Source organism: Dermochelys coriacea, chromosome 13 (assembly GCF_009764565.3).
Source record: "Dermochelys coriacea isolate rDerCor1 chromosome 13, rDerCor1.pri.v4, whole genome shotgun sequence".
NCBI classification, from domain to species: Eukaryota; Metazoa; Chordata; order Testudines; family Dermochelyidae; genus Dermochelys; species Dermochelys coriacea.
This window is the reverse complement of record NC_050080.1, coordinates 10,427,842-10,440,067: the sequence shown is the minus strand read 5'-3', so window position 1 is coordinate 10,440,067 and position 12,226 is coordinate 10,427,842. Positions and strand designations below refer to the sequence as shown.

The following is a 12,226-nucleotide window of genomic DNA, read 5'->3' as shown; positions in this document are numbered from 1 at the left end:
TAAGTGCTTCCTGTGTGTATTCCATTTCATCTGCTTACTTTTCTGACAAAAAATAAAGGCCCAGTTGAATAGTTCTTACCCACGTTGGCAAACACTTACGTGAGTAGTCCCAATTACTTTAATGAGACTACTCAAGTGAGAAAGTGTTTTGCATCATAAGGGGTACACAGTTGGGCTCAAAGTGAGCAGATGTAATCTGGAGCCACAGAGAGACAATATGTTTTAGGATTAGATTGTGCTCAGCCTTATGTGGATACCACCAGAGCCTTCCACTCTTCCTGGCATCCCTGCACAAGGGCTATACACAATCTGTCCTTTTCCTTGCACAGCACAAGAGCTGCCACAGATTGTGTTAAAACCCCAGTCCTCTGATCTATATCTGGAGGACAGGGAACGTGGTGGGAAGCATGCCGTACCCTTTCAAAGTGCATACATTTGCAATCCCAGGAGCACTATGCTTGCCTCGGTAAGATCCTGGCACTGTGCCTTAAAGACAATTTATATCTAAACTTGGAAACTTACAGTGGCATTTTTGCAGAATCATTTTTCAAAGCATTACTGCATTTCATTTTCTTCTAATACTGTACAGGACCTTTAAGGTTGTGCTATAATAAAGACTAATATAGAAATTATGATTAAGGCTATGATTCTGTCATGGAGCTCACAGATTCTGTGACTTTCTAGGACCTCCAGGACTTCTTCTGGGGCAGAGATGGAGCAGCTGTCAGCTCTGGGGCAGCTGGAGCAGCAGCCACCGGAACAGTTGGCCATCGGCCAACCCTGAGGTCACTGGAACAGCTGACCATCAGCCAGCCCCAGGGCGCTGGAACAGCTGATTGGCAGACAGCCCCGGGATGCTGGAATAGCGGCTGGGGTTGGGTCAGTCCCCCTTGGGCCAGAGCAGAAGCAGTCAGCCCTGCCGAAGGAGCAGTGGCAGGGCTAGAGCAGCTGCAAGCCCTGACAGCACTGTTTCCGCCCCTCCCCTCCACAGGGTATTCTTAGTAGAAGACAGGGACAGGTTGTGAGCTTCCATGAATTTTTGTTTATTGCCTGTGACTATCTGACATTTACTAAAAATACCAGTGACAGAATCTTAACCTTAATTATGTTTTTTTACAATGGGAAGCTTGGTAGTTTAACTCAGAAACCTTGTAATTGGAAATAATTTACATACACAATTTATAGAAAACATTGCTAGTAGCTTGAAGTCATTTATAATGAAGATCTACACTCAGGGCTGGCCTGACTTTCAGAAGTGATGAGTAATTACAACTCCAGCTGAATTCAGTGGGAGGACAGATGCTTGGCACCTCCGATAGTCAGACAGACCCCTCATTGTATAAAGTGCATATTGTACTGAATAATATAGTACATTAGCAGAAACATTTAGTCATATTACTCAAGTCTTAGATTTTTGTTTGTATTTCTCTGTTTAAAAGAACAAAAGGCACATAAGCAGAGGCTTCAGTAGTAGCATTTGCCAAAGCAAACTATCTGAGAAGCAAATTCAAATTATAGTATCAAATGCAATACAGACAGAAAATTTTGGTGAATAATTGTTTTCAAAGAAATCCCTCTCTCCCCTACCAAAACAATTTGTAAGCATTCAATATGGAAATTTTAACTACCCTGTAAGCTTGCCGAAACACCATAATGTTAAATTCCATGAGGCTAACACTGATCTGAGAAATGTGAATTTTGTTTTGAAATTCAGACTGATTTTACAGCTATGTTCATAGGATTGTAGGTTGCAACACTCAAACATTTTGCAATTCAAAATATAAAGAACAATACAGTCAAATACATAGGCCCAACTTAATTGGCAATCATTTGGTTCTATCCTGCAAAGTGGACACAGTCAACTCCCATTAGCTTAAACTGGAGTTGAGTTTTCTCAGCACTTTGCAAGCGGTGCTCAACAACTTGCAGGAGTGGTCTCCATGACTTTACGCTGTGATTTTCAAAGGAACCTAAGGAATCTGGGCATCTGATTCCCTTACACTCCTTTGAAAATCCTAGTTTTAGTTGTTAAATGGTTTATTATGAGGACTTCCCCCACTGCTAATTCTAAATTATTTGACCAGTTTTAGGCTATCATGATGATTATGTTATCACTGTAAATCAAGATACAACAGACATGTTATATCAAATAAAAAATCCAGAAATTGTACACCTGTTTATATAGTAATATAGTTTCTGGGTTTGTGTCAAAAACAAAAGCTATGTTAGCCAAGCTTGAATGGTTTATTATTACATGACATCTACGATGAAAATACTGACTTCTGTAAAACTAGCTGTATATTATTAATAATAGATGGCTATTTTTATAAAATTCCTTGAACTTTTCTAGGTTTTTTTCAGCGGCTATGCAAACCCCGGAGCCTTTCCCCTTTCAGTTTTACATTTTAGCCTAACAATCTAGGCTTTCAATAGCTCTTATTAACAGCTGTATAGGCTTTTAACTTTCAGTCCTTGTAAAAAATAGGTTTGAGACTAAGCTTAGATATCATTTATTTTCCCCTGAGGGTTTCTCATGTTCCATCTCCAGCTTTATTTTTCTTTAAACCAGCTGGACAAATACCAGGCCCAACAATGTTTCAGTTCTGATTCTGCAAAGGTTAACTGGCATAGTTGGAGGCTCAGTATTGTCAGATCTGAAATTTGGCCAGAAGACTGAGGCAAATACTCACTTTTACCAACCACCACGGAATCTTTAATGTCTACAAAGAGCAGCCAGGACTTCAGTTTTGAAGGCTATTTTCAAAAGCCCTACATACATTAAACTACACATTAAACTTAATAAAACTGCCTCATGTAGAAAGGTGAATCAACCCTCCTATTTCCAACTCTAATTCCAGGTGGTTCAGAGCTTTCAACACTTTAGCTTAAGCTTGTAGGCCATTCCTTCTAGCATAACAGTGCACCGCATTACTATAATGTCACTGAACCAGCCCTGGCAATCTTTTAAAAACAGAAAATAAAAGATAAAACCTAGTGTAGTTCGAAAGACACTGAGCAGTGCGGATGTCTGATTGATTTTAAAAGTTTTGCATACTTTGCCATTGGAGAGCTAGGAAAATCAAAATGAGCAAAAGAGCTTAGGTTAGTTTTGAAAGCCCTTGGCCTGTTAACACCCTGTCAAATAGGTACCAGCAACTGTGTGCAAACTTTTATTATTTTCAGCTGTTAGCTGTCAGCTGAGAAATTGTTGATTAAAAAAAATTACATATATTAGGACAGCAGATTCCTAGGGATTCTCAATTCAGCAAGTTCCTTTCCACACAGATGTAGCAATACAAAGGGGCCTTAAAGAGAGCAGAAAATCCCTCCTTCCTATAGGGCCTACTCGATCAATGAAGAGTTATCGTAACAGCTCTACTCTGGCTCTCCTCCCAAACCTAGAAGAGGTAGTGTTGGGTGTGTAACCAAAGTGCATTACAGCAGTTTTCTGTTTTTCAGGACTCATAGAAGCAGGGCCCCAGCAATACCAAAAATATAGGTAGTTCAAAGGTGGCCTAAAGGCACCTTTGCTACCTTATCCCATTCCGCCTATGGAGTAACTGAGAATCAGACCCCTTAAGACTATGTTACCATATTTTAAACTGGGGGGGAAACATTTCATTAAAGAAATATGCTTTAAGATGTTTCCCCAATTGATCAGAATATAATTTCATGAAAGAAAAATTGTCTATTAGGTCTGACCTGTGCAGTAATACTAGATATTTGATGGTTTCGAGCTTGTCAGCCAATTAAATATATTAACTTTAATAAGTCAATTTGAAATGATAGACATTCTGTATGTGCTCTTATTATAGATTATAATGCAATTATTATAGAGAGCACCTTCTATACAAGGATATCAAAACCATTATAAAAAGTGGGTATTATTCCCACTTTACATAAGAGAAACAGATCATGGAGAGGTTGAATGACTTGCCCAACGTCATACAGAAAACCGTAGAAGAGTGGGGACAGCACTCGGATTTTCAGATTGCCACTCTCTGCTCTTTCCACCAGTCAAATCTCCTCCTAATGGTATTAGTTGGGATAGCTCCCCCTATAGGATTTTTATATTTTAAGATGTATTGAATATTTGGCAACCAGCAGAGGAGACTGGGAAATGTCACTTGTTAATTTCAGCTGGTGGTCGATAGCTGAAACTTGAAAATGAGGAATTCTGAGAGTTACCTACAGACTTTAGGTACCAGATGGTACATTTAAAAGAGCAGTTTTAAAGTTCTTTGGCCTCCAAAACTTGCTGTATTGACCTATTATCCACTTTGTTAAAATCAATGTTAGGACAGGATGTTAAAAGTGCTTAATTAAAAAAAAAACAAACAAAGCTGATTAAGGTTAGAATGACATTTCCAGTCCAATTATTTTATGCACTTTTAAAAAAGTAAATTATTTATTTAATGAACTTTTTTTTAAACAAAAAGCATTAACACTTTAAGTTGCACAGTAGCTGGATATCAATCACTTCTTAGGTGTTTAATGACATAAGGCTGCATTGCATAACTCAGGTGTGTGCATATTTGTACTAGGATACACCTGGCTGTGTATGTTGCTTATGGCCTTAATTTTCAGAAGTGATTAGCGTTTTCGGTGCTTGAATTTTTCATATCCAACTTGAGACACCTTAAAAGGGGTCCTGATTTTCAGGAAGTGCTGAGCACCTCTCTTCTGAAAATCAGTCCCCTTTAAGGTGCCTTTAGCTGAGGACTCCAAGTTAAGGCACCCAAGATCACGAGTCTTTTTTAATACTTAGATACCTTGTTAATACAGCCTAACTATCTGAGAAGTTTTTCACACATTTTCATAACTGCAGATTTCATCTCCCATTTTCCAAACTGAAGCCTGCATACATCACAAAAATTTTATAGGATCAAAGCGTCTCCAACAAAGAGGCAAAGCAACAGGCTAAGTACGGAGAAGGCCATTCTCTCCAAGTGGTTGCTGTGTTCCCATGCCCATAGAGGGGAGACTTCTGCCTGTGGATCCAAGCAGACATGGATTTACCAGCCAGGCCATTGTCCCTCCCTGAAGACCCACTTTTTGCTAGAGAGGAGGGAGCCGATAACTTCTTGTTCCACTGGTCAAAAAAAAGATCAGAACGAACTAATTTTAGGATTCAAAATAATATGGTAATAGTTAGGGTATTGGAACAGAGGGCTAGCAATCATAACTCCTGGGCTCTGTTCCATGGTTCTGTAAACTGTTTCACTGTGTGGCCCTGGCACTCAACCTCATGTCTCTTTCCATTTGTAAATAGGCACAATTATCTGTCTCACACAGGGGCAGTGAGGCTTTTTTCATTAACATTTGTATTGGGCTTTGAGATTCTCAGGTGGAAAATGCAATTAAAAGTGCAAAACTGCTCTGGTTTTGTTTAGTGAAAATAATTATGCAAGAAAGGAACAAGTTTATATTTTAAAACTTTATCCAGAGAATGGCTTGAACCTCACCTTGAAAATATCAGGCCTTCCCCAAGGAGGCCAGCCTTATGGCTTAAGAAACATATCTTAGCAAGAATCACTCTGACTGTATCAATGGCAAGCATTGGAGATTAAAAATAAAGAGAGAAAGAAAAAGAATCAGGTTAAAACCTTATTTATGGGGACTCCATCAGGTAGTTTCAGATCAATAGTTAGATTTTGTTAAATAATAATAAAACCAAATATCAGTATCAATATTTTTGTGTTTAAATAGGAATACAAATAATTTGGATATAAACATTGCCCTGCAGTGTTTGCACCCCAGCATTTGCAGCCCTGGAATTATGCCCAAGAACCAGTGTAATACTACAAACAAAAGGGTAACAAAAAAGTAAAGCTAACCTATTTTCCAGTGAGTTAAGTGCAAAAAATTAAAAAGTATAAAATGGTGACAAAGAAGTTGGAATTTTAAACTTTTTTGTTTATGTAATCTAAAGTATTAATAACAACAAATAATTTTCCTTTTGATATATTTAGCCTGACACAGTGTCCCTTTGAGCCAGTTCTGCCCTGATTTCTATTCTATGAAATCTCCTTGAATCCCGTGAAGTCACCTGGCATGTAAATCCGTGCAGGTTTTGGCCCTTTATCCTCTCTGAGGTTCTTACAAAAAAGTTTTGTACAGATCACAAGTTGTTACTCTCTTATTTTGAAACATCTTTGCCTCTTGAAGGATTTCTGTGGTGTCAAAGAGGCAGAGAGGAACACCAAGGAAGAAAAGGCCACTGCAGCCATTCCATATCCATATATCTTCTTGCTCAGATGAAGTGGATCCAGCTTTCATCACATTCCCTAGGCATCTTGAGAAGGTGATGCCTACAGGTGAAGCTGTAGTTCTTACCCTGGTTGTTATCCCAATACTCCTGCCCATTGACACAATATCTCACTGCAAACTGGACTACAGAGCACAGCTGGAGGAGGAAAGGAGGCATGGGGAGAAAGAAAGTGAAGACATCAGCTTGGCCCTTCCCATCCTCCTCAGGATTGCTGCTGTGCCAGTGAGCACACACTTCATGCATGCTCTTCCACTGGTTGAAGGTGTAGCGCACAAACACCTGCTTCTCAAAGGCCACATTGAGAACTTTGATAGTGCCACTGAGCCCCAGGTCTGAGCTGGTCACACATTCTAGACACACCAGCTGCTGATGAAGGCGGGTGGAGAAGTCCACACAATCCATAGGCTGCTGGAAGTCAGGCACCAAGCACTGCATGGTGATCTCCATATCCATCTGGCTGCAGCAAAGGTCCGAGTTGATGGAAAGCCTGGAGAGGACATGCAAGGGGATGGATGGGTCCTCCCCAACCTGAAAGACTTTTACTTCAGCCAGCTCCAAGCCCAATGCATCAGCAAATCTCACCCGGTTTATGCGGCTTCTGCTGCACCCAGGAACACGGCATGGTACTGCTGTATTCTTCAACCTCTCAGGGGAGGTGGGCAAAGACCTGGCTCGTCGGCGTATGATAGGCTGCAGGTGTGGGTCACAGCTGACAGTAGTGCTGCTCTGAAGATGACTTGGTTGTGGCTCCCTCTTGGGTAGGGTGCTCAGACTGGCCCTGCTGCCACGCAGTGGCTGGTGCTCCTGCCGCCACTGTCCTGGACCCAATGCTTCTTCAGCCCTTAGCATGTTCTGATACAGATCGGAGAGGTAACTGGGGCTCCTCTGAGGGACACGTAGCTCCATTGTTTCCTGAAGGCAAGATGACGAAGTTGATGCCACAGCTACTGAAAACTGCCTCTTTTGTGATAGGGAGGGGGCTCTGGGATGACAGCAGTCGCGGAGCCAGTGACGTACTATTTGAGGTTATTGCACTGGATGGTGTAACTAGCGTTGACTGAAGTGGTAAAGGCTGTTGCAATGGATGACAGGAATCTGGAAGCTATTGCTCTAACCAGAAGAGAATCGGAAGCTAATGCACTAGATGGAAGGATATATGTCGTCTCACTGGGTAGAGAATTCAAGGCTAAAAGGCTATTACACTGAATGGTGGAGCACTGAAAGCAGTTGCACAGGCTTAGGTGGGATCAAGGTTGTCACACTGGATACTGGTGGACTTGAGGCTGTCACGAAAACTGGAGGCAGTTGTGCTGGACGCTGGCAGATTCAAGGCTGTTGCACCAGCTGAAGGCGGACTGCAAGCTGCTGTGGTGGGCACTATGGGGTTCGAGGCCGTCACACAGACTCACGGGGGAATGGAGGCTGTCATGATGGATCTGAGACTCTTGCCCTGACTGGAGCGGGATTCGAGATGGTCCCACTTGCTGCTGAATGATTCGAGACTCCTGCACAGGCTAGAGGGGTCTTGGAGGTCACTGGGCTGCAAGGAGGCAGTTGCACAGGCTGGCGGAGGTTGGAGGCTGTCAGGATGCCTGGTGGAGGAATCGATGCTGTGTCAGTGGCTGGACAAGGAGGAATCCAGGTCTGGGAGGGAAGAGGCGGCGCTGCAGCCCACCTCCAACCCCGCCCCTCCCACTACTCTCCTGCGGCGCCCGTCTGCTCCAGGCTGGTAGCCAAGACTCCGCCGCACCACGGGCTGAGCGCTGGAAGCCGCCCAGCAACCAGCTCCCAGGGCGCTCAGGGGTGCAGCCGCCCCGCGCATCAGCTGACAGATGGTTTGCAAACCAAACCGAACCTCCCTTGCAGCACTTTGCAACCGGGGCACGCAGGCCACGTGCCCTCTGACGCTCCGGTGCCACGCCCCCCAGCATGGTAGCGCCGCCCCCCCCGGCAGCCTTCCCTCCGGCACAAGCCGTACGGCCCGGCCGCCCGCCTCGAGGCGCATGCGCAATAGCGGAACCGAAACCGCAGGGCCGCCGCCGTCGGTTTACCCGTAGGCCTTGGCGGGGTCTGCTTGCAGGGGCAGGCGGAGGCGGGGCAAAGGGGGGAAAAGGCGGGAGCGTTGTAGTGCGAGAAACTGCCCTCCGAGGGGATTTGCTACTGGTGGTGCCCTGAGCATGCTGCGGGGGGCGGGGCAGTAGCACGTGGCGCCGTCGCTGGCGGGGCTGGGGGAGGGAAACAGGGAGGAGGAGCCCGGGGGGGTTTCCCGCTGGGCAGCGCGTTTACTTTCCGAACGCCCCGGCCCCCGCTTCGCTTCAAGAAGCAAAGGGCGACATGGCAGCAAGGGGCGGTTCAGGTTGGACATTAGGAAAAACTTCCTAACTGTCAGGGTGGTGGAGCACGGGAATAAATCGCCCAGGGAGGCCGTGGACTCTCCCTCACTGGGGATTTTTAGGCGCAGGTTGGACAATCACCTGTCAGGGAGGGGCTAATACTTAGCCCTGCCTTGAGGGCAGGGGTCTGGACTAGATGACCTCTCAAGGTCCCTTCCAGTCCTAGGATTCCCCTCCCTGGAGCAGAGGCAGCTCCTGGAGGGGAAGGGGGGAGAGAGGGAGTGGCTGCCCTTGGGACAAGAAGGGTGGTGGACAAGGAGGACGGCAGGTAGGAAGCCAAGGGGGCTGCGATTGTGCCAGCGTGCTCACAGGACTCCTGCTCTGTCTGCGGCCTGATAGGCAGAGCAAGCTGCGGGAGGAGACAGCTGCTGCGTGTGCCGAGCAGGGGCATTTCTGCAAGTGTAGGTCACGCTCGTGCATCCGATGAAGCGAGCTGTAGCTCACGAAAGCTTATGCTCAAATAAATGGGTTAGTCTCTAAGGTGCCACAAGTCCTCCTTTTCTTTTTGCGAATACAGACTAACACGGTTGCTACTCTGAAACCTCACACTCATTGATGACAGGTTTCAGAGTAGCAGCCGTGTTAGTGTAAGTCACACTCATGCGTCTGATGAAGCGAGCTGTAGCTCACGAAAGCTTATGCTCAAATAAATGGGTTAGTCTCTAAGGTGCCACAAGTCCTCCTTTTCTTTTTGCGAATACAGACTAACACGGTTGCTACTCTGAAACCTCACGCTCATTAATGACAGGTTTCAGAGTAGCAGCCGTGTTAGTGTAAGTCACGCTCATGCATCCGATGAAGTGAGCTGTAGCTCACGGAAGCTTATGCTCTAATAAATTTGTTAGTCTCTAAGGTGCCACAAGTCCTCCTTTTCTTTTCACACTCATTAGTGTACAAACCAGAGCATGCAGGCTTGTACTGTATGGCTTGCACGTGGCATAGTGATTACTTCTCTCAGTTTTCCCCATAAGAGTTCATCTTGACTTTCTTTTATTCTTTTAAGATCTTTCTAATCTTGTGTCATTTCTTCATAATTGAAAAGACTGTTTCATTGTCAGCATGATTGCCTGTCAGAAAACAATATGTACGCCTGGACATCACTGATTCTGGCAGGTTTTTGCCATCCTTTTTGTGTACAGCTGTGTTTGTGAATAGTGGCCTCTGGCTTAGGGATGAGCAATGGGTGGCCACTGGGTCAAGGGTAATCTTATACCCTCTTCATGGGCATAGGCAGCACCTGGGGAAAGAAGTCTGTGCAGCTCAGAAAACGGTCCTTTCCTCCACGCCCTTATTGGAGAAACACAACACTGATATTCTTAATTTATCTCCTTTATCTGCTGCTACCACTTTCCCACCTTTTCATCTCCAACCAAGCTATGCCAAATGTACTGTTTTCAGAAGTAGGAACATAACAGAGGTGATTGTCTTTTGAGGAGACGGGAGGGAATATGCTGTTGGTCATCCTGACCAAAGTCCTGTTGCCAGTTCAGAACCGCCTGACATCATGACTGTGTCACTTGCCATGAGTCTAGGTGGCATTGGCTTGTCACCACATGCCAGCTTCAGTTACCCTGTAATGATATTGCAACTGAAAAGCTTCACGGTACTGTTGCAGTGAATGGCATGTTATGTTCCTGTGGAAATTACCATCAAACTTCTCTCGCTGCGGGGGGGGGGGACGGACGGACGAGGGGGTTAATTTAGAAAGGAGAACACCAGACTAAAGGAGCAAGTGGTATGTATTCTTTCCCCCTCAATCTCGGAGTCTCTGCCCCGGCAAGGCGAGAACCTGCTTGACAGACGCCTCCATGGAGTGAATTGAGGCACGAGGAAAAATCATAGGTGGAGCACAGTAGCAGGCCTATTGTGGGAGGGGGTCAAATCTCTAACAGCTAGAAGGTTAAATGCACACTGGGCCTCAGAGCGGTGTGTGGGGAGGGAGCTGAATGCTAAACTGGCACATCTGCAGCCTTGGACGCCTTTATACCATTCCACAGTTTGTCAGCCTTCTAAAATAAACTAGAACTGTCAAGTGATTAAGCAGATTAATAGCATGATTAAACAATAATAGAATACCATTTATTTAAATATTTTTGGATGGTTTTCTACATTTTCAAATACATTGATTTAAATTACAACACAGAATACACAGTATACAGTGCTCACTTTATATTTATTTTTATTACAAATATTTTCACTGTAAAAAATCCCAAAAGAAATAGTATTTTTCAATTTACCTGATACAAGTTCTGTAGTGCAATCTCTTTATCATGAAAGTTGAACTTACAAATGTAGAATTATGTACAAAAAAGACTGCATTAAAAAATAAAACAATGTAAAATTGTAGAGCCTGCAAGTCCACTCAGTCCTACTTCTTGTTCAGCCAATCGTTCAGACAAACAAGTTTGTTTACATTTGCAGGAGATAATGCTGCTGGCACATAAATACCTTGAAATGCCATCTATAAAAGTGTCTTGCAAATGCCTGTTCTCACTTTCTAGTGACATGTAAATAAGAAGAGGGCAGCATTATCTCCTGTAAATGTAAACCAACTTGTTTGAGCGATTGGCTGAACAAGGAGTAGGACTGGGTGGACTTGTAGGCTCTGAAGTTTTATATTGTTTTGTTTTTGAGTTCAGTTAAGTAACAACAACAAAAATCTACATTTGTAAGTTGTACTTTCAGGACAGCGATTGCATTATAGTACATGTTTGAGGTGAATTGGAAAATACTATTTCTTTTGTTTATTTTTACAGTGCAAATATTTGTACTCAAAAACAATATACACTTTGATTTCAATTACAACACAGAATACAGTACATATGAAAATGTAGAAAAACATCCAAAATAGTTAATAAATTTCAATTGGCATTCTATTGTTTAACAGTGCGATTAAAACTGCGATTAATCGCGATAAATTTTTTTAATTGCAATTAATTTTTTTGAGTTAATCACGTGAGTTACCTGTGATTAATTGACAGCCCTAAAATATACTGATACAGTGTTAGTAATGGGGTGTATAATGCTCCAGTCAAAAGTGTGTGTGTGTGTGTGTGTGTGTGTAGGAGGAAGGGGAGAGAACTTAATCTAAATGTTAAGTATAAGATACGAAATGTTCATTAAAATGAACAATAAACCTCTTTCATATCTATCCCTCGATACACCATGATAGAATGGGCTAAGTAATAATGTCAGTGCAGTTAAGCATGGTTAATTCTTTTCTTGTAATGCTCCTGTGTGATAGGGTTTGTATTTGTGGGTAAACTACAATGGGTGATTCCTGAAACTTAAATTGTTACAATGCAAATGCTAGGTTTCAGAGTAGCAGCAGTGTTTGTTAGTCTGTATTCGCAAAAAGAAAAGGAGGACTTGTGGCACCTTAGAGACTAACAAATTTATTTGAGCATAAGCTGTCGATCCGATGAAGTGAGCTGTAGCTCACGAAAGCTTATTCTCAAATAAATTTGTTAGTCGCTAAGGTGCCACAAGTACTTCTTTTCTTAATGCAAATGCTGTTTGACTAGAGCAAAAAAGGTTGGCTTTTTACTTTTAGCATGAACAT

The 12,226-nt window shown here is 43.4% G+C and overlaps 1 protein-coding gene across 1 annotated transcript; it reads right to left on the bottom strand.

The window, feature by feature from the left end:
* Positions 1 to 5,595: 5,595 nt before the first annotated feature.
* Positions 5,596 to 8,213, bottom strand: PPP1R3D (protein phosphatase 1 regulatory subunit 3D). Its single transcript, XM_038370234.2, has one exon. The coding sequence runs from the start codon at positions 7,175 to 7,177 to the stop codon at positions 6,254 to 6,256; it is 924 nt and encodes a 307-aa protein (XP_038226162.1). The 5' UTR covers positions 7,178 to 8,213; the 3' UTR covers positions 5,596 to 6,253.
* Positions 8,214 to 12,226: the final 4,013 nt, after the last annotated feature.